Below are 21,989 nucleotides of genomic sequence, written 5' to 3' on the forward strand. Positions count from 1 at the left end.
AATTGGCAAGCCATCTGCAGAATTAGAGTTCAAATATCCGGACACATTTTTTTCCTATTTTCTCTGCATCCATTACATGTGTTCCATTTACAGAGCCTGTTGAGTAAAAATGGAAAAGGGGTGCAGGGATATCTTCACAGCGCGCGTCAGATTTCACAGGCAAATTCCTCGAGGTTCTCTGCAGCAAATGTAGCCGCCCTGAGACACATTTATTGGGAGACAGCTGCACGTGACTTTGCGCATGTCGTTACAGTTATGTGCTGTACAAGTGAAGCCGAATGAAATGGAGAATAAGATCTTTAGCTTCGGTTGTCTTCGTGGTGTGCGAACAAAGAATGACCATTAAATATATATTCATAAAACAACATGGACCATGCGGATCAATGAGATCGTGTTTCTGCAGCCGTCTCCTGTTATTCATCGACATGCTTGTGCGTGGAAGAAACAGAAAGCTCCACCTCGATGTCTAAAATGGCAGCGGGGGTTGCAGTTTTTCAGAAGCGCCACATCTCCTTCCGCCAGAGATGCAGGAAAAAGACCCTCCTCATATGACGTCATCAGGTTTCGCCGAGTCAAATCAGGCGAGAAAACCTCACAGGACGAAAACAAGCCGAGCAGCCAGCACAGCCCGAACCAGCCGGCTCTTATCCTTCATGCCGGGTCGTTTTACAATTACATACAGTTTCTCTTTTAAAACCCGGTGCTAAACAAAAGAGATGAGGGGACTCCTGTCGTTTTACCGGGGCCTGTGCTCTCCGAGTAACCGTCAAGCCAGACGCAAAGCTGGGATTGTCGGTTCTCGGTGCGGGTTTTGCGGAACTCAGTCAAACAGCAAGGTACGGTTGGAGCTGTTGCTGCGACTTTTAGGCTAAACAATGCGTTGTTGAAAAAGCGATTTACTTTGTATTCGTTTCAGTTTGTTGTATCAAATCGTCGTTGCTCTGATGTGGACGCGATGGAATAACAGGGTCTGCAGGGATAACAACAGATGTAGCTTACTGTTTGTTTCCCCCATGAGGAAAAACCAAGCGCAGATACTCCACGGTGTTCAGTTAGTTTTTTTTCAGCCCCAGTGACCGCAAACACATTGAGGAAAACATTTGTTTACATATATATCTAGATCATTTTCAGATTATTTGTTAAAGTTTTAACCCCCCCACCCCCACCCATATGTAGCGCTATGTCATACTAAAATCAGTCCCTAATAGTAAAATTACACTATATGTAGAACAATATCGAAAGACATTATCAAAAGTACATTCAAATCATTTCACATTTATGTAGAAAAATAGCATGTTACGTCTTGTACAGGGTTATAAATGGTTAATTTGCCATTTTTTAGCGACATGATAATAGGCCTATATATATTACAAATGTAATGAATAATTTCATCCCAATTCTGTTCTTTATCCTCATTTTGTGGCTATTCCTATGTGTAAAATAAATAAAGGCTGCACTTGTTGGAGTCATTGCTTGCTCTTTGGCTGAAAAATATGTTGCTGTTCTTTCTTTCTTCAGCCACAGCCAAGATTTGGGCTGCTGTTTGACATAGATGGCGTGCTGGTTCGGGGAAGGATGCCAATCCCTGCTGCAAAAAAGGCATTCGAGAAGTTGGTCGACTCTCAGGGAAAATTTGTGGTGCCAGTTGTCTTTGTCACAAATGCAGGGAACTGCCTGCGACAAACAAAAGCAGACCAGCTCTCTCACATCCTGGGAGTAGCTGTGAGTTATCCACGTGTTGAGAGATATTGCTCTAGCTACATGTTTGTTCTGTCTAGAATAAATACTCCAAAACTAAATTCTGGTTGTCCCCTATCACTTATATTAACCTCTTCTCACACCTACTCTATTCCCAGATTACCCAAGATCAGGTCGTCATGTCTCACAGTCCCTTGAGGATGTTTACAAAGTTTCATGACAAGTGTGTGCTGGTGTCAGGACAGGGGCCGGTCCTGGAAATTGCAAAAAAGTATCCTGGAATTGTGCTTTGTTGTGTTTTTTGCTTACTATTCATTGACTAATAAGGCTAACATATTACTCGTCATTGTCCTTAACTCTGTCTTTAGTGTGGGCTTTAATAATGTTGTCAGTGTTGATATGCTGAGGGAATCATTCCCATTGATGGACATGGTGGATCACAACAGGAGACCCAAACTGCCGGTAAGATATTGAAATCTTTTGCAGAAATAGATGACTATAGTAGAAATATTACACGCCTATTTAGTCATAAACAGCAGCACATGTTAAGCTTCTCTTCTTTCATTACAGTCCAATCCTGTTGGCAATCTTCCCATGGTTGAAGGTGAGGACATTACCACTTATTAGCTCTCATCCTGTATTTTAATTATCATTTATATCAAAGGGATCTAATGTTTGTCTTTTATTTCCAGCTGTGATTCTGTTTGGGGAGCCGATTCGATGGGAGACACACCTGCAGCTGATAATTGATATTTTATTGACCAAAGGTAACCTCAGCAATGTTCACCAATCCCAACAGATGCCTCACCTCCCCCTGCTGGCCTGCAACATGGACCTCATGTGGATGGCTGAGGCACATTCTCCCCGGTAACCAGTGCTGTCACAAAAATACAAATATTTAATATAATAACATTGACAAGGAAAACACAGTCTTTAAAGATTCCAAATGTAAATATACCCCTCTTCTTCCCATGATCCCATTTCACTCAGGTTTGGCCATGGGACATTTCTTGTGTGCCTGGAGAACATTTACAAGAAGATAACCGGCAAAGACCTGAAGTACGAGGCGCTCATGGGAAAACCCAGTGAGTTGACATACCACTTTGCAGAGTACCTCATCAGAAGCCAGACCATGGAGAGGCAATGGAAACTCCCCGTCACTTCACTTTATGCTATAGGGTAAGACACCATGTCTTTGTCTGTAATGTACATTTAGTAAAAGCATATGAGATATACTAAGAAAGCAACCACACATTTTCACAGTCTGAACACAAATGTACATCTAAGTAATGACAGAAGGCAGAAAGTAGTAACAAGGATACTAAAACCTGCCACCTGACTTAGATTACCAGTTATTGAAACGGTTTGTGCTCCCTTTATAACTTAAGTTTGCAATTTTAACAAACTAAAAGGCTGAGGAGTCTCTTTCAACTGCCCGCAAGCATTATAGTTAACTCAACATATCACACCTTTCTTTCAGAGCTTGCAAATTTCACTTCAACTTTTTGTCACGAATGTTCCTGTTTTGTTGTTACAGCGTTGTTTTTGTCGGTGGAGCAGCAGAGAAACTTCTCGAATGTATCAGTATTCTGGCTATTTCCTGATCTCTTCCCTCTCTGCCCTCTTAGGGATAACCTAATGACTGACATCTATGGCGCCAACCTATACAACCGCTACCTGGACGAGAGTGTTGCTAGGAAGAACGCTAAAGCTGTTGCTAAGATGGTCTCCGCCACAGGGTCCACCACCGCTCTGCCCCAGGTGGATGAGAGCCACAATCATTGGGAGAGCGAGCTGGCGTTGCCCTCTGCCACTTCCTGTAAGTCTGTCCTGGTCTGCACGGGGGTCTACAACCCCAACGAAGAGGTCCCGCCTGATGCCAGCCACTGCATCAAAGAGACTGTGTTCCACGGGCACCGGGACTTCAGGTTCGACCCCGCGCTGGTGGAGCCAGACTGCATCGTGCATGATGTGGCGGACGCTGTTGAACGCATCTTTGATCTGGAGAAGTTTGTGCCTCAGTAGAGTCGAGGTCCTATCAGTAAACTGGGTTATATGACATAACATATAAACCTGTAGGAGCCTAACACTGTGGACATATCAACAGGGCATTGACAAAATATGGGTCCTCTTCTTAACTGTCAACATTAAGAACAACTTTAGACAAGTTCATAATGTAAGTGTTACTGTCAACTGCTTTTTTATATTATTTTTGACTTAAATTACTTGTTTGGATTAAGGAACAATTTAAGGAACTGCCTTATTTGACCCTACAAAGTATTTTTTTAGATGATAGTTACGTTGTAGATAATTGAAAATTCCTTCCTGAAATCATCCTATATTTATTACAAGAATTTAACAGTGTTTTTAAGAAGCATATTCAGATAACGGTTTACCTTTATTCTGAAGGTGCATTTTTATTATTCCATTTTAAGACATTTATTTACCCATTTATCTTGGAAAATCTATGCATGTATATGAGATGAATACATGTACTGTACTGTTTGATTTGCAGTATTGTCCTCTAATAGAAATGTCTGTCTACATTTTCTCTAGTTGAGACCAGTATTTGCACACATCATCTTTGTTGTCTGTTACCATACCTTCCTGCCATAACCTGTTTATTATAATGTCGAATATTCTATATCCAGAAACAAAAGCTACCTGGAAATGTATTAAGATTAAATTCCAATACGAATCAACAACTGTACCGCTCCATATCTGATCATTTACAGTTTTTGCACTCATTGGAAATACCTTACTGTAAGAACATACATGGAATAGTTACACATGTTATGCAAACTGTGATGCATTTTTTACAATCAAAAACGACCAACAACCTATCACAAGTAATCAAGACAATGATCATTCTCAGTTAGCGCAGTATTGTTTTTTTCTACAAGATATACACTGTCATACATGCTCAGCTAGCTCAGTATTGAGTCATGTAGTGAGATCAGTTGTAAAGCAAATATAACATGCATAGACTGATGAGTATAATACATTCAGAGGGCAAAATAGTCCTCATTGCTCTTATATCTCTAATTTAGTGTCTAATTTTTGCTTATTTCTGTTATCAAAAGCTAAAAAACATATCACATGTAATGACTTGCAGTGTACCAAAGACACTTTTTTAAATGGGTAAGTCATCATGTTTTTATTTGTAGCCTTCACTGCTTTTATAAGTAAACTAGATTTAGGTTACAGAAATAAAAATCAGTTACCTAGAAGAAGTCTCAGAATGGCTGTGGCCGTTCAGCATTAAAACAACTTTATTGCAACAAACAAAGACAATCGTTGTGCTTCCGTCAACTCTATTCTCCTCTAGTGTTTCAGCAATTCCATTATAGTAGGTCCCTCAGGTAGCCTTTATCTTTATAGTGTGCTTCTTGTGCAACACATCCAGTACTTGTGGCAGTAACTCCATGTTGAGTGTTTTTTCTAGTTCCCCCGCACAAATGAGAGAATCCACAGTGACCTCCAGCGGTGCAGTGTGTAGCCTCCTCCTGTGTTTAGGCCTCAGTGAGCGCAAAGAGTCGGCCTCCAATCCTAAATGTCTCTCACAAATGTACAGTGTGAAGCTGGACGTTTTTTGCTAGTCTCAAGCTCCACAGAAGCAGAAGAATGAGGAAGCATAGCACCACTCCAATCACAGTGTTATAAGTACTATCAGTACAGACTGCCAGCACACAGGAGGAGAAGTATTCATCGCTGAGTTCAGTGATGACTTTCTGAACCATAGAGTCTGGGCCGGTACATATCGGCTCCTTTAAGACAACGGCCCTGTTCCTCAGCAACCAGCTCCTCAGGTATTGGATCCTACAGTCGCAGTGGAAGGGGTTTCCCGAAAGTGAGACCTTTTTCAGAGCAACCAGTCTGTCAAAATGGCCGGGAGACACTGAGGTGAGCCGGTTGTCCTGAACATGGAGCTCTGTGGTGTCTGAGGGCAGAGTGGGCAGCTCCACCAGGTCTAAAGAGCTGCAGTTGACCTGCAGACCCTCAGGAAGGAGAGCTGAACACAGGCAGGGCCGACCAGTGGTGTGTGCGCTTGATGTGGCCCAGACCAGGAAGACAGCTAAGATTAAACTGCAGAGCATCCTGTTGGAAAGGGAAAGATTATTCCAATACTTTCACTGTCATTTCCAGTTGAGATAATAATAATAGGAGCAGGGAGGATTCCTAGAGTGCAGCACTAAGCCAGTTGTTATATTGGAGAATCCTAAATAAAAAAAGTGATAATTAAGATGTGTATTAGAACAAGATAACGTTTCTTCAGAATCTTGATTTATTGTTTATGCCAAAACTGATTACATCTGTTAGGTGAAATTAAATATATACATATTTTTAATGAGGAGATACAGGCAAATGACAAAGTGAATGATACATTCCTTGTTTTCTTAAGTTACACAACAAATACACACCTTTTATAGTCTAGCCAACTTGGAACTTACCTCCTGCTGTGCCAGTCATCCTTAAAATATAATTATCTGTTCATTGTTCTAGTCCGTTTGTTGCACAGCCGATACAGAGCGACGTCAGTGTGAGGAACGCACCAATAACACTGCACGATTATGCCGCATTCACTGTGAAGGAGCCCCATCTGCTTAGAGGAGATAAGAGTTTATCTATTAACTAGTGGCGGAGGCTATCTTAAGCTCATCCACACAATGTTTGTTACTGACATCCACTGCAGTGATGAGGGCTAAGAGGGCATTATACTAAACACAGCTGGGAGCATGTACAGCTTTATGTGAATTTAAAAGTACCTATGAGATATTTTGAAAGCCAAATATTAAATGAGCTTGACGCCAAAGAGCAAATGTTTCGTGATGGAATTCTAGGCTGCAAAGCAGAAAGGAGGTTTATCCAAAAAATAATGTCACACTTCCACAGCCGAGTTTGAAAGATTATTTCCACTGGCTGATCCTATGAGGAACTGTGTGGCCAGCACATGATTCACCAATAGGTGGTGTAATGGCACACATTTCCACATGATTTTAAAGCACTTTAATGTATGCCCTCTAGTGGAAATGCTGCAACACTTAGAATTGGAAAGTAATGATGGAGCCTGGAAGTGGAAGATACTGGAGCCTAAAGATAAGGCTCCTTTGCAAAATGCATTAAAGAAGAAAAAGAGTTTAATTCCCCTTTGATTCGCAGTGACAGCTGAACCCGAGCTCAATAAGATGAGGCATTTTCTACTTTATACACACTGGAGAGCAAAAACAACACATGCGTACCATAAGTCATATATTCGTTTATTTTGCGTTCTCAACATTGTCACAGTTTAAGTTTTACAATAACTGGGGTCTTACTGACTCACTACTCACTGTACAAACAGAATGCACATATAAATGAGGCCATTCTTGTCTTTTTTCTTTTTAAATGTGTCTCACGCCAGACTGAACAGCTTGCAGCAGGATGTGTGTTTTTTGTACGCGTGTGTGTGTGTTGGGGGTTGTTTGTATGAAAAGAGAGCTGGATGTGAAATGGCAGCAAACTTCCTAACAGTCTGTTGTTGAGTTATACAGCACATGTCTGTTCACTGGAGGCAGAGACAATCGATATGTTCATATATCACCCCCTAATCCATCTATGAGGTGATGTGTATACATCCGGATCTTAACTGCAGATATCAGAATAGAGTACTGATCATATACACACTATGTACAGCTGATTCAACCTCCATCTTGGTCCCTTCATTAAAGATAAACCATCCATACAAGCAGTTCATCTGTTTGCACACCAGAATCCCATATTTACACGATGAAAGCCCTCAGCAACAGAAGTGCAATGTTCCTTTTGTTTGTAATTTATACAATGGCTTTTTGCTGATGAAATGCATGCCGAGCTTCATAACTACCAGCTTAACATAGAGCAACAAGAACACGTCAACATCAGGAAAATCGAAATAAATCAAAACCAAAATGTATAGGCTGATTTCTTCCCCATCAGCTCACAGTGAATAGGACACATGATGATCCATGCAGTGCATTGTTGGGGTACTTTCTCACAAAGAATGACTGGAGACATTTGAAGCACTACAACACACACCAAAATACACAGGTTCCTCGGTTTTTACATCATCCCAAGATTTCAGAATCATAGCAAAAAAATACAAAATCCATGGAAAGACACATTCAACTGATCATTAATGTCTCGTATGTGATATGTGTGTCATCTGAACGTCCTTGTTAATTCACATGAGGAGAAATGTGTGAGAATAAGCCTGACTTATGGCAATGGTCTTCTTTGTGAATGTTAAAATACATTTACAACCTGAATATTGGGACAAACTGTTTACTGTCACTAATTTACACACTAGAATAGACTCTTATTTGTAGAATGTAGAAAGTTATTCTTTACATATACCCAGTTCCTTTGTTCAGTTTGCATTTTGTATATCATAACTGCAATTCCTGAAAAAAATGAAAGTGTTCTTTCATATGTGCTTATCCAGCAAAATATTTCTGTTCAGCCCAAAGAGAAGCATATTCCTTTTATTAAAATATATACACACATTCCTCTTTCCACTGTGAACTGTATAAGTAAGTATTCATATATTCTCAAATGAAAAAAGATATATTTTTTTCACCTGAATCTCGTCCTGGACAACAAGATAACAGACTTCCACTCTCAGTACAAGTCTGCATTTTCTGAACATGATTGCACTTAAACTTGCTATGGTAACACTGATTCGTTATACAATGTGCAGAGGATAGCCTCACATTAATAACATTACATGCAAAAATCACTTACTAGACATTCCACTGAACTCCAAGTCTGTACCTCTCATACGACCACGAGGACAGCCACATATTAATTTACTGAGAAAGACTCTGACAGGGGTCAAAACAAATATAAATAAATAATAACGCAACACGGAAAAAAAACGCACAAATTGGAGGGACACCTTGCTTGTTGTTAATGTACAAAATCAGTCCAAAGATATTGCACATATGATAGAAAAAGATGAAAAAAATACTTCACTATGTAGGAACTGATTTTATTCACTCACCAAACGTCGTTGGCAAATAAAAAAAATATACTAAACAAGGCAAAAGAAGATTTCAAACGTGTTTCTGTTTTAGAATTTAAGAGTCAGGAGAGCAGCTGTCACATATTTTTTAAAGGCAACAGACTTAACATGTTCAACGCATTCTGCGGGTCCTTTTGTAACATTTGAACTGAGCCCCCGAGGGTATTTAAAATGTATTTTCAATCAGTTTCTACAGTTTAAGCAGCCACAGTATGAGTAGTAAACTGAGATTAAAACAACCAACCAGCCCAGTTTATAATTCAGGAGTTGACAGGAAAAGTCTGCTTTGTGACCTCAGTGTTTCGAGGCCCATATGCAACAGCTGCCTTCCAGAGGCTCCGTCTGATCCATTTGAAAGGCAACATTCAGATTATAGGCCGACTGAGTTCACTCCTTTCAGATCTTCATCCTGTGAGTCAGTATAATACTGATAAAATTCATTTTTGCAGATAATAATAATTGTAAGTATAATCTTACAAATTCCTTAACGCACAATATACTGTACATGAAGTCTTGACTAAATAGATTATGCATTAATAATTGGCACATTTATTTATGAGAGCTAGGAGACAACACATATAGCTGTCATCTACAGTAAATACAGCACTAGAACTACAATGACTGAGACGGTCGGCTCAGCAGTTTACCTGTCCTTTGATTTAAGTTAGTATGAAATGATTATATCTTCACTACGCATGAGCTCTACGCGAGGCAACGACACATTGCATTCATATGATGGTAGGATCTGAAAACCAAAGAGTTGTAAGTTGACTTCTGAAAGGCTGTGCACAAGAAATGATGCCATCGTTGTGACAGAGAAAACAGTCAGCCACACCTTTCCTCCTGATTATGTGAAGGTAAGACCGGTTATTTTAGGAATGAAGCAGTGGGGAGCGGCTTGGTGAGAGAACGCATTTTCTCTGCAGCCGTCACGGCCGGGCGGTGTGTGTGTGTGTGTGTCTCCCCCCCACAAAAACCCTGATAGGGCCAAGCCCATGATCAGGCAAACTTGTAAAAGGCCCCTGGTGGAACGTGTGAGTCCGATTTCCATCCTGCATATTATTTAGAGCTGGAGGTGAAAAAGGTGCCTGCGTGTGATTGGTTCACAGCAGCGGTTAAACACAGTGGACAGGCCATAGAGTTCTGCTGTCAGTCCCTTTGGTGTTAGCAATTGTCCCTTCTTCATAAAGTTCCTCCTCGCTCCTCCTCTCTGCGTTAGGAGCATCACACTACGGTGCTGATGCCACTGTGTTTAGGTTTGGGTCCGCCAGGCGCCGAACCCACCTGCTGACTGTGGTGGTGAGGGGCATGCTGGGAGTGTGAAGCATGATGGGAATGCTGGCTGTAGTGGCTGTGCTGTTGAGGGGGGGGTTGGTGTGAGGTGTATCCCGGGTGCTGGTGGTGCTGCGTGTGGGGGGGCGGTTGGTAGTGGTGGTGGTGGTTGTACGGCGGGGGGTTCTGGGGGACTTGGCAGTACTGGGAGTGGGGAGAGTGGAGCTGCACTGTGTGTGCCGTCTGTGCTGTGTGATGCAGGTTGGTGGGGTGGGGCTTGTGGGAAATGAGAGTGGGTTGGCCGGGGGCGGGGTAAGGGGCGTGGCTCAGCGATGACGGTTTGCCTCGTTTGCTGCCAAAGAACGACCCGATGATGGAAGTCGATGCGGAGTTGGGGATGGAGGGGGGGCCGCGGGGGTCGCCCTCGTGTGGCGTGGTGGCTCTCCGCCGTGTGTGAGGACTGCTAATGATGGAGCCCTGCAGGCGGGAAAGAAAGGTAACAGCATGGCCGTCAGACACCGTGTAGTGCTTCTAAACTACAGCTACAGGGAATTAGCAGGATGACTTCACAGTTTTCTCTTTTTAGATGATAAACAAGTAGCAAAATGTTATAGGGCATGCAGATGAGAAACTCAAAAAAAGTTTTCATGGTAGGCAGCAGGAATATTTCAGCTTCAAGATGAAGGGAGCCTATTTTCAAAGGAGCTGGGCTGTAAAGGAGCTAACTGGCTTGAAACAGTAAATCTGGAACAAGAGTAATTAGATAAATTCCATTAGCAGCATAAATAAAGTCAGTAACAGGGGTAGAAAAGACAACATTTCATCGTCATTGCAGTCAGTGTGCCAAACCCTCTCAGAGTCACACATGCAACTTGTTATAATAGTTCCCACATGCAGAGGATGTGACAGGCAATCCCAGCATCCACACGTTAGCATTCAACTAGAAGTCAGGAGGCAGGAGGAACTAAGCTCTTGGTGTGCAGACTTCACTTTTCCTCCTTTTCCTGGGTCCAACACTGCTGACTATCCAGGTGTGAATTCTCCTAAAAACAAGCTTTTCCTTTGGCACATGCTACATCTAAGACTAGAGAAACACTACATGGCATCTTTGAAAGCGGAATGACATTTTCAGGGTCCCAGACTTCAACCCAACACATGAACTCATGGACACATGAAATGAGGGAAAGATGAATGAATGAAATCCACATCTTTATAAGTCCCAGTGAAGCCCATCAGTAGACTTCTGGCTATGAAGGCCTCATCCCTCCCTGAACCTTACAGAATTTAAAAGAAATTGTAAAAAAGGGGAAAAGAAAGACCTGACCATTAAGAGGGGCTGCAGGAGATGAACAGTTTCCTAGAGTCTCACATAGCTACCACCCTGCCACAGGGAAGAAGAACCAAATGAAAACCGCTTGGATGGGATTGAATGAAAGACAGACACAGGCGACAAAGGGAGGGATCAGAGGAGGGATTAGTAGAGTCATGCTTGTTCGAAGATAAGGTGAATATTGGTCATATAACATGACCAACACAGGAGATCTCTGGCTTCCAAAAAAGGGGCAGGATCAGACGCAGGCAACCCATGCATGCACACTAACTGAGGCAAGCAGGTTATAAGGCATCCCAGGAAGAAAAATAAATGATCCAAACAAATGGACTGAGTCTATGAAGCAAAGAAGGTGTAAGACCAAAAATAAATGGTGTGTTTTCACAGTGCACATCATCACATAGAGAGTAGCTTGGATACCAGCTGCTTCCAACTTACTTCCATATTGCTGTCTAGTGATCCTGCACTGCTGCGACGCCCCCGCTTGCCTGCCCGAGACATGCAATACCACAGATTAGAGATCGACACACTCCTGGATCGACTACAGACGTTTAGGCCGCCCACCCGTCCCGAAGGGGGCAGTGCAGTGGATTGTGACTGTGAGTAAGGTCCAAATTTGGGCGGGAAGGGGGGAGCGCGTTCAGGGTGGTGGGGTGACAGGTGGCACTGTGGCAAGCTATTTAGTGAAGGCATATCTTCAAACAGGCTGAAAACTAAAGCTGGCTTAAGTATTTTTACTTTTTAAACGCATTTTGAACTGCTTTAAATTTCAAAAACCTTTCTATAAGTGTCAACAAATATGGACTCATCAAGTCTAAAAGCTTAACGTGTATGTTTAAGTTAGCAGGTTATTTGGTAAATGAACAGGGTTTATTTCTAAATCAGAATGTTCCAGATTTTTCACAAATATAACAACGTGTTTTGTAATGTTGTCACAAGATGTAGATTTTCTTAGGGTTGGCCGAAGGTTGGCTAGAGCCAGTGTCAGTGACAGTCACGGAGGAGGAGACACATCAAAAGCAATACAGTGGTTGGGATGTACAGGCATATACAGGTCTGAGGGCGAACAGAGCACTTTTGCCGTTGTTAGGCACTCTCAGCCAATGATACATGACCAATAATCACACATAAACAGGAAAGTACCTGATGTGTATGGAAATAACACAGTAAATACACATGGAATGGGGGTATGGCAAGAAAGGAAAAAGAAAACACTCAACAAAAATGACCCCGCTAACATGCCACATCCTGCATCTGAAAACACAGGAGACCGGAGGGACTTCTACAGATCTCTTCACTGACCTATCATTTCACATTGAGTTTGTGATCATTAGAACAAAGCGTTTCGTATTACCAACAGTGAGGCAGACCCCTGACTGGATTTCATTTTGTTATCAAGTTAATCACCCGATAACTTCACATAGCTGTTATCTGTAATGAATGAAATGCATTCTTGCTTCAGAGACAGAGCGGCTGCACTAAACACTGAAATTCATGGGTGTGAAATGACTGTTACCGCCAAGACTTGAATTACATGTTGATCTCCTTGCTATTTAAGAATTGTACACACCGAGCTCTTTGTTTGGTTCACAAATATACATGAGAGGAAATGGCATATGATGTTCGAATCAAACACAACATAAGATTATCATGAGATGTCTTTGAAGAAAACAAACTTCGTATAAAAGTGCAAGGTTAAACAAAAGTAACGATAAAAAACATGAATGGAAATGTTCCGAAAATAAACTCGTCCACATGATCAGGGATGAGAACTGCCTGTCAATTTCATTCATCACTGAGAAGACAAATTTTAGACAAAATAATAATGTTTACACAAGTACTTTCACTCAAATAGGTCTGTATTCAATCTTTGAATTGTCAAAAAGGTGGAGCACCCCTTAAGTCAAACTATCCAATCATGAATAAACATATGGTGCCATGAAACAACATTTTGCTATTTTTCATCCCCTTGATTTGACGATAGAGAGGTGAGAGAAGGACAGTACCTTTCACTAAAGTACTGGCTGGTAAAACAAAGATGTTTTGGCTGTACCTGCTTCGGAGAGGTCTCGCAGCGAGCTGCTGAGGGCGCTCCTCTTCAGGCCCTCACCCATGGCGTAGGTGTCGTCCAGACTGGCACGGTTCATGTTCCCGTTTCCAGATTCCTTCTTCAGACCGGAGCTCTGCGACATGCTGGGCCTCACCACTCCTTTCTGCTTCTCCAGCTCGGCTGTGGAAAGAAGCCACGGAAACACTGAGGTAAGCGGGACTGGTTTTACTTTTTACTCTGGCCAGGAAATTATAACTTCTCTGTGATGCATTCATCCACCCTTTGCTTTCAGAAACTCTATTGATTTAATAATATTAATAATAACACCCTTTATTTATCAAGCTCTGTATCAGGTGCTCAAAGAATTTAACAGAGGTAACTATCAATAACTATGATAAATAGTCCAATTAAAATCGAGCTAATAAGACAACATTTAGCACAAGGACACAACATTAATCACACATTAAAAACAAGTCTGAAAAGTGTCAGGTGGGGAGGTCAGTGCGGTTTCTGATATGTTGTGGTAGTGAGTACCAGAGGGAGGGGGCAGCAATGAAGAAGGCTCTGTTCCCTACATCATTTCTGGTTTTTGAATGCGTAGAAAAAAAGCTCTCCCTTCTGTTAGCCATCCTGTGAACTCTGTAAACATTCTCCTTCATAAAGAGCCGTAGTTGAGTAATGAGGACCATGCCTGTTTCTACTTCACACAGCCGGAGCGAGACAGAGTAAGAGGGGGGATGGGAGGGGGAAAGGCAACTCACACTCTATTCTGTATTTCTCCATTTCCTGGACCTCAGCAATGGACTCTCGTAGGTCGTCTGTGAACTTCTTGCGGTCTTGGGGGTTGGGCGCATTAAAGTTGATGAGGACTTTGATGTCAGCACCTGGTATCGCTGATGTAAGTCTGATTCCATTTGGGTAATCTGGGGCAACGGAAGAGAGAGGGAAAGACTTTTATATGTGGGCCATTGATGAAAAGCAAGTTAAAACACAATGGGTGAATCTGTCTGAAGTTTGGAAAGCACAAACACTGGTGGCTCGACACGCGGATAAAAACAGAATAAAAGTAAATGACTACTTACACTGATTGTCAAACAGAATCACTTGCATCCCATACAGAGAGAAGGACTGTCTGAAGCTGTACGTCACTGAGTTCTTCTTTTTCTGGAAAATCTTGGTTACCTGGAATCATGCAAAGAGAATATTTGAAATGCTGTTCTAAAGAGACAGGAGGGAAGATAAAAGAGGAGAGAAGAAGAAAGCAGAGGGCTTATACCACTAGGAGGTCATTGAACAGGAAGATCTCCCGCTGATGCAGGCCCAGCTTCTGCAGCTTGTTGGGATCTGGCACTTCAAACAGGCGGCAGTAACACACCAGGCGGCGATGGGGCAGTGACAGCACCTAAAGGAGCACAGATACCAGCACTTCAGAGGTCATTATGCCCTCAGTCCACACTATAACAAGGAACAGAAGTCTACTCTCTCCTTGACTGGAATTGAAATTAAATGTAGCCAACGTAGTGTTTGCATTTTTAACAGCATTCATATAGAAGGCACATTTTTCATACTGCTCCTTAAGGCTGCATCATTTAATAATCAGATCATTATTCATCGAGTTTAAGTCTTTAAATAACTTGTTTTGTCCAAAAAACAGTCCAATACCCACAAGCTACAAATGCATAGTCAAATAAAACGGGCATGTTCCTATGAAAACTATGAATCAACTGGACTGTAGTTTATTGTTTGAAGAGATGTATTAGCTTTCTTAAAAAATTGAAGGTATTCAAATAAGTATTTATATATTTAATGAATTAACCTGGGGCTCAGAACATTTAATACTGTAGTGAAATCTAAGAGCACCTCCAACACCTTTTGTCATTTCGTTGGATTAATTTAACATAACAAAAACTAAAATATATATATCCTTCAAACTATCCTTTAAACATCACCCAAGTATTCAATGGCATGGCAAACTGTTGCCATGCCATTGAATACTGGGGTGATGTTTCAAGCTGGATAACCTGTTACTACGTATGATTTATTATGTTAGCAATACAAGAGGATCAGGTGTCCTCAAATACAAAAATAGTCTGCATTGAAGCAGGAAGGCGAGTCTATTTTCTGCCGTCCGGACCTTTTGGTATGTATTACTACGCTGACACCGTGAGGAATTACTGAGGAAACCAAATATAGCTCGCTTGAAATCCTTATCCTGTATGCTGTGCTTTTAAAAATAGATTCCAGTAAAAGTGTATGTTTTTTTAAGTCCTAACTTATCGAAATCCAAATAAATAAAAACAATTTCAATGTTTTGTGTGTCATCATTTTAAAACATATCAGGTTTGTTTCACCAGTGTATTTAACTAGTTACATAGTATGAAGTGTAAGAATTGATCCTATGTTGAACTTCATTTTTACATAGATTATCTTATGCACTGATGTAACCTGTAACTGTAAATCTGAACCTTGAGTCGTTACATACAAGAAAACATGTCTACAAAAATCTATTTTCTAGCTATGCTGTAATAAAAAAGTATGTACTGGTTCAAGTGCACAATTAGCGGATATCTCATACCATAACTATCATGATAACTACTAATATTCATATTATTGGGGGATAAACAGTATATTCTGAGAGGCATGTAGTGGCATGCACCCAGCCGTGGTGCACTGCTGAGCACAGTCTGTAAACACTGCAGCTCAATGCCACCCACAATTTATGATGTTGACGCTGTCTCTAGGGTGCAGCAATGACAGATGATATGCTGCAGGGGGCAAAAGTCTCTGTAATCTGACTCTTAAACTACCTGTATAAAGAGCATTAACTGCAATATGCAGGGACAGAGAGAGGAAATGGTGCCCACACGGTAAAATAAGGAAAGAAAAATGATCAAGTATCGTATGATTTATGGATATTTAGCCTACTTACACATCCCAGGCCGTGGTGGAGGGATCCAATCTAAAAATAGAAAACAAAGGAGATGTTATGTTGGGATTATTAACTCTGTTGCTTTGATAACTTTAAAACTGTAACTTTTCTTGCTTATTAATGAGCCCATATAGGGACTTGCCCCTGCAGAAAGTGCACCTATAGTATATTAAAGTGGTGATGAAGATGCACCTCTTGGGTGGTGTATAAAGGGTGGCGATCTTTCTCTGCTGCCAGGCTCCAGGGAGTCTGTGATGATGTTGGAATGAAAACAGAACCTCCCCTAGCAGCCCACTCTAGTGGACCTGATTAGTATTGAGAGGAACTCCAATGTGGTTTAAATTCCACTTCCTTACAGAGCCCCTCCTCCAACACACACAAACGCACACATGACCAATGAGGGCACGAGATAAGTTTGTGCACAGAGGGAAGGCTGACAGGCAGGTAGGCCATCCAGTTATTTTAGCCGGGCCGGCTCAGATGATTGGTCGTGCTTTTTACAGCGCTAAGGTTTCCACAGATTAATTTTTGTAATGTATTTATTGTCAAAGCATTTAATATATTCATTGCTATCGGGATGTTAAGAGCATTCCATGGAATATAACAAAAAGTGTTCTGAAATAAATGACATACCCCACCTTTAAGTGTTTTACAGAGAGTCCTCCAGAGCTTTTAATTCAGCAGCTAAACGGTGACGTGGGATCATTTCTCAATGTGTGCAATTATTACTGGCAGAGCAAAAACAGATTTCACCCCGATGGAAACTGACTGCAACAAAGTCCTCTGTGCAAGACAAGCCTCTTCCTGAAGCTGCAGAGGTTAATCACACGTTTGACCTTCACGCATAAATGAGACATCATTGCCCGCAGAATAATAGAATAATGCAGAAATGCTGCTACATTTTGATAATACAGTCAGAACCACATTTGATAATATCTCTGGTTGAATATATTCATACATAAAATAAACCCAATAATGATTTTATGGATTATTTTAATATATGTCGCCAAATTACCCACTGCTTCTCCTAAGAACTATAATGTGCTGCGGTGGCAGAAAGCGCTCATCTGTCTGCAGACTGCAGCACTGGGTGACATCTCTCAAGGGCTTTGTGTGTTCAAATCACGAGCGTGAAGGTCTAAGCCCAGACATATGACTCACACAACAATACCCAAAGGTACAACATGTTTTCTAAATCTCCTTGTTCCTCGTATGACTTTAGCTCTGTACATTTGGGAGTCAGTAAATAAGGACAAAATGTGACTTTTACTCATTGGAAGTCATTTATGGCTGATACAACTTAGTACTGATATAAGAATAGTCTAAATCTTGTAGGCCAAAGTTGCCACACAGAATATTTTCATGACTTGAAAATTATAATATTGTTTATTGAACTTGGTTGGGTAGATAATGAAGTACTTACTGGTTTCTTTCCCACTATGAGCTTCTCCACCTTCTGCACCTGCGAGACGTGGTCTTCGTTGGTCTTGAGCTCTCGCTTACGGATCCTCTCATAGATGCCGACCAGAGTCTCCCTGGGGATATCCTCTCCATCATCCACACCTGGCACACAGATAAGGAAAGTAAGGATAGCAAATATCTCAACTAGTCCATGTCTAAGCTTGTATTGTTCAAGAAGTACATTTGAAAATATCAGTATATATATTTAGCTCACAAATAGTGTACTTTTGTGTTATCGTATCAACCCTTGGTTTTTACAACCTCTTAAATTCTTGATGAAGTCCTCCATCTTCATCTTCCTCTCAGGCTTGACATTGGGGCTGTACATGTCAGTGTTGAGGAGGATGATGGCAAAAGCGAGGATGAAAATTGTGTCAGGGTTCCTGAACTGTCGCACCACAGTGGGGTTACAGATGCAGTAGCGCTGGCTAGAGAAAACGAGACAGGAGAACATTTGAACTCATTTCGACATACAACCAAACTGAGATTACAACACATACACACTGTTGTGCTCATAGTGAGGAAATATGTTCCCCACGGCTCGAAGAAAACAGAAGTGATGTGAGTGCTAGTTCTCTTTATGTACCAACAGCTGTGAGGAAACCCAGCAGCAATGACTTCTCAAAAAGAAATGTTATGGATGTGTGAGTGTGAAAAGAGCATCAGTGTTATATCTCCTGCCTTTTCATTGTCACATGATCCCGCTGTGTTTGAACACTGTGTGTCAGTGTGTGATCTAACCTGAAGGCTTCGATGAGCCGCTCCACCTTCTGGGCCTCACCCTGAACACGGATGTGGTTCTGAAATTTCCTGAGAGCCTCGTCCAGCTCCATGCTCTGGAAGTCCATTTCATCCACCACACAGCTGGCACACAAGGCAGAAATATGACTATAAACAAATGATTTATATTTTACAGGGTTTTGTTTGAGCGTGCATGTGGAAAAGGATCCTGGACTGCATTACATATACACAAATCTTCTTCTAACACATTTTCCTTTGCTCACACCATACATGTACATAATACTCACTCCAAAACATCTCTGTTGAACTGTTTCTGTCGATTTCCGAGAAATTCTCCAATCATCTGCCTGCTGAGCCCCTTCCTCTGCAGCAGGAAGTGAGCCACACCAACCGGTGTGTCGGGGATAAACCCCCTCTCAGTCAAGTACTGGATGCCCTTTTCTGGCTTCCTGATAAATAACAATATCATATATCATACATTTAGGTGCAGATAAATAAAACTTGAGTGAAGACTCTGCTCATTTTGTAATATTAGTTTGGAGAAAATCCTTGTATTATTACTCTTAAGACATTTGATATTCTCACTACAAAGTTATATCATATTAAAAGAATCTCAAAGAAATGTAGTTACACTATATTCATATACTACAATAAAAAGATATTGTCTTATTTATTGTTTTCCTTCAAATATCTCTCTAAATATCTTTACCTTTGATTTAATACAAATGATTACAGTTTATAGTGCAACACACAGAGAGGGAATTATTTTCCAAGAGGCTTTTCTAACATCATCTCTATTTACTACACCCTTAATCACTGCAATCCCTGGTCAAGCGCCCGCTCCATCAGAGCTGAGTACCTACTTGTTGAAGAGATTCAAGCCGATGCGGTAGTGTCTCTTTCGAATAACATCATTACTGAAGATGGGCGAGTCCCAGCTGTTGCGCGTCTCTTTGTGGTACGTCTGCTTGCTGAGCGTCTGCTCTCGTAGGCTGTCTCTCGACGACGACTCGGAGCTGCAGTTGATGGTGTCGTTAGAGTTGGATGTGCTATTGATGCTGTCGTTATCCCCATCGGAGAAGTCGGATTCAGACTTGCTCTGCCTGTTGGCTGAGCCGTTTATAGCTAAGTGTCCTTCCAGCTGACGGTGGCGATGGCGCAGCGGTGGGTCTTCATCACGGGAGGAAGCTCGTGGCGGGGGTCCGTGGGAAATATGTTTGGGGCTCGCCTGGGTGGACGTCACGATGTGGCCGTGCGGCTCGTACACAGGCGGCCGTTTGACAGATCCACGGTCAGACCGGTCACTGAGCTCCGCTGAGCTGTCACTCGGAGGTTCAATGGTCAACAAAGGAAGATGGTCCATTCTGAGGCGCTGCTCTTGGCACTCTAGAGAAGGAGTGCTGCGGCAGCTCGTGTCTGTGTCACGACCCTCATCTTTGGGGTCAATAGGCCAGTATTCCTGTGAGGAGTTGACTGACCGCAAACGCAAGTCTGATTCTGTGCTGGAGGGTTGGTCCCCCGACCTCGACCGAGCCATAGAAGGATTCATGTCCTCCTCATCGATGAACAGAGTGACATCATTATAGGATGCCAATGTTTCATCATGCATTCGTCCAGCTTCCCTGCGGTGGGACTTCACCTGATACTGCCCTTCTCTCTCCACCTTAGAGCAGCCCACGGCGTCTGGGTCGGGACCCTCGTCGCCCTGAAGGCTGCGACAGTTTAGAGCATCATCAATCGACTCGGCCAGAGATTTGACCTGCCGGGAAAAGGCGTCCTCCAGCTCCGTGATGGCATCTGTCAGGTCACCCTGTGGGGTTGGGTGAGGCGCCATGTTGGCCTGCTGGTGTACCTCTATATCTCCGCGTTCAGACTGCACCATGGACAGTGGGGCGCCATCCTCCGTCATGGAAACCTGCCTTCCTTCAAAGTAGGAGCTGTGCACTTTCTCAGGACCCTCAAACGAGAGCTGCATCCTCATGTTGGAGAGAACGATGCGTCTGGACATGCGGTTTTCAGACATAGAGCTCCTGAGACGTTCAAAATTCTTGTTCATCTGATACTGGCGGAAGGCTGTCTGGATGGTGCGGGCCGCATGCCGAGTTATGAATCGTCCACCATATTTACGCTCCAGCATCTCCACCTACAGAAAGAGAGTACATTAGCTGTCAAACTGGGCCACCTGTTGAATATTTCATTTACCTTTTCTAACCACAAATATCCTCCTGAAGGTCACTGATAATTAGCATTCCTGCTTTATTTCCACCAAAAACAATCTCACACAGCTGGGTTTTTTTGAATTCTTGAATAGTAATTGGTCATGGACCTTTGAATAATCCCCAAGCAAACTATTAAGCCAGGCTACTTTGGAGTACCTGTTTATCCTGGAGGTCAGCAGAGAGCTCATAGCTCTCAGAGAGCGAACGGGAACGCTTGATGGCCTCCTCCTCAGCCTGCTTACGGATGATGGACTGCGAGTGCTGGAGTTTGGCTCGACGGGGTCTTTGAGGGCCAGGCTGGACACCCGTGGCTGTAAAGCGGGCTGTCAAATCGGTCGGGGCTGATGGCTGAGCCGTGAGTCACCGGGCCCTGGCCATAGCTGGCTCCACCATCCAGGGAATGGCCACTCTCATTGGGCCGTCCATCCCCTTCCACACTGCAATAAGAGAGCAAAGAGATGGTTCGAGATTTTAACTTCTTGTAAGAAATATAAGATAATTAGAATATATCTTTTGGGTTAGAATTGAAGAAGCATTATCAGGTTAAGTGCAGCCGTCTTCCTAATTCGTCTTTTAAAATGTCAGAACAAAAGTAGTTTAACTTCAAGGATTTATGGCTTAAGTTTTAAAGGTCCCATGTCATGGTTTTCCGGTTATTACCCGTCCCCTTGTGTGTAACGGTCTGCAGAGTCACAAACCCTCAAAGTACACCCTGTAGCGAGTAAAACTCAAACACAGAAAAGACCTGTCTATGCTGCCCCAGAACGCCTCGTTGGAGATTTTTATTTTTCTTCCTGGGTACAGTGACGTATTGGGTATAGTGACGTTACGTGCGTGTAGCTGTTACGTTTGTAATTCCTCACACACACACTCAATCTTTTCTCAGCTGCAGCTCCGCGGATTTCTCAGCCGGCGGGACGCGGGGAGGCTGCGGGTGTGTGTGCTCGGGCTGGGTTCGGGCTGGGTTTCGCTGTGTCTCGCAGACCCCACGCAGCAGCCAGGAAACAACACCAGTAATCCAGCTCACACTGTCCGCTCCTCGCAGCAGCGAGCCCTGCAATGTCCTGCCAACACGGCACCCAGACCCCACGCAGCATTCTCATCTTTTTGTCATTGCTAGTGTCATTTTCTGGTTGCTAACAAACATTGTAACACAATCACACATCAGAGCACAGTGGGCTCATGGGGGGGGGGGGGGGGGGGGGCAGGAGCTCCAACAAGGCGTTTAGGACAGAGAGTGAATACACATA

The 21,989-nt window shown here is 42.6% G+C and overlaps 3 protein-coding genes across 3 annotated transcripts in view; 1 reads left to right on the top strand and 2 right to left on the bottom strand.

Annotated features, from left to right (window-relative positions):
- Positions 1-3,723, top strand: zgc:77375 (uncharacterized protein LOC402927 homolog). The gene is made up of 8 exons (XM_034210903.1): positions 1-836; positions 1,519-1,722; positions 1,857-1,969; positions 2,067-2,160; positions 2,269-2,302; positions 2,391-2,565; positions 2,689-2,877; positions 3,327-3,723. Exons 1-8 carry the CDS (start codon positions 717-719, stop codon positions 3,721-3,723), a joined length of 1,326 nt encoding a protein of 441 aa, XP_034066794.1. The 5' UTR covers positions 1-716.
- Positions 3,724-4,062: 339 nt separating this feature from the next.
- Positions 4,063-6,684, bottom strand: gp9 (glycoprotein IX (platelet)). Its single transcript, XM_034210904.1, is given in 3 exon segments — positions 4,063-5,290; positions 5,292-5,796; positions 6,120-6,684. Coding segments are annotated over 2 exon segments (738 nt in total). The 5' UTR covers position 5,796; positions 6,120-6,684; the 3' UTR covers positions 4,063-5,056.
- A 251-nt stretch (positions 6,685-6,935) lies between these two features.
- LOC117542982 (IQ motif and SEC7 domain-containing protein 1-like) overlaps positions 6,936-21,989 on the bottom strand; it is a 107,331-nt gene continuing 92,277 nt past the window's right edge. The window contains 14 exon segments of the mRNA XM_034210892.1: positions 6,936-10,486; positions 11,778-11,827; positions 13,393-13,569; positions 14,151-14,312; positions 14,472-14,571; positions 14,666-14,791; positions 16,319-16,348; positions 17,742-17,881; positions 18,041-18,207; positions 18,521-18,643; positions 18,808-18,969; positions 19,384-20,663; positions 20,896-21,045; positions 21,047-21,176. Of these exon segments, the coding sequence (XP_034066783.1) occupies positions 9,962-10,486; positions 11,778-11,827; positions 13,393-13,569; positions 14,151-14,312; positions 14,472-14,571; positions 14,666-14,791; positions 16,319-16,348; positions 17,742-17,881; positions 18,041-18,207; positions 18,521-18,643; positions 18,808-18,969; positions 19,384-20,663; positions 20,896-21,045; positions 21,047-21,176 (3,322 nt within the window). The 3' untranslated portion in view covers positions 6,936-9,961.

The sequence above is a fragment of the Gymnodraco acuticeps genome, unplaced genomic scaffold, assembly GCF_902827175.1.
Source record: "Gymnodraco acuticeps unplaced genomic scaffold, fGymAcu1.1, whole genome shotgun sequence".
Classification (NCBI taxonomy): domain Eukaryota; kingdom Metazoa; phylum Chordata; class Actinopteri; order Perciformes; family Bathydraconidae; genus Gymnodraco; species Gymnodraco acuticeps.

What these genes read in the sequence shown, in the direction of transcription:
- zgc:77375 (XM_034210903.1), top strand. Translation starts at nt 717, where the DNA reads ATGAGGGGACTCCTGTCGTTTTACCGGGGCCTGTGCTCTCCGAGTAAC. An exon ending in CTCACATCCTGGGAGTAGCT is followed by an intron (nt 1,723 to 1,856) that starts GTGAGTTATCCA and finishes CTCTATTCCCAG; the next exon opens with ATTACCCAAGATCAGGTCGT. An exon ending in GCTGAGGCACATTCTCCCCG is followed by an intron (nt 2,566 to 2,688) that starts GTAACCAGTGCT and finishes CATTTCACTCAG; the next exon opens with GTTTGGCCATGGGACATTTC.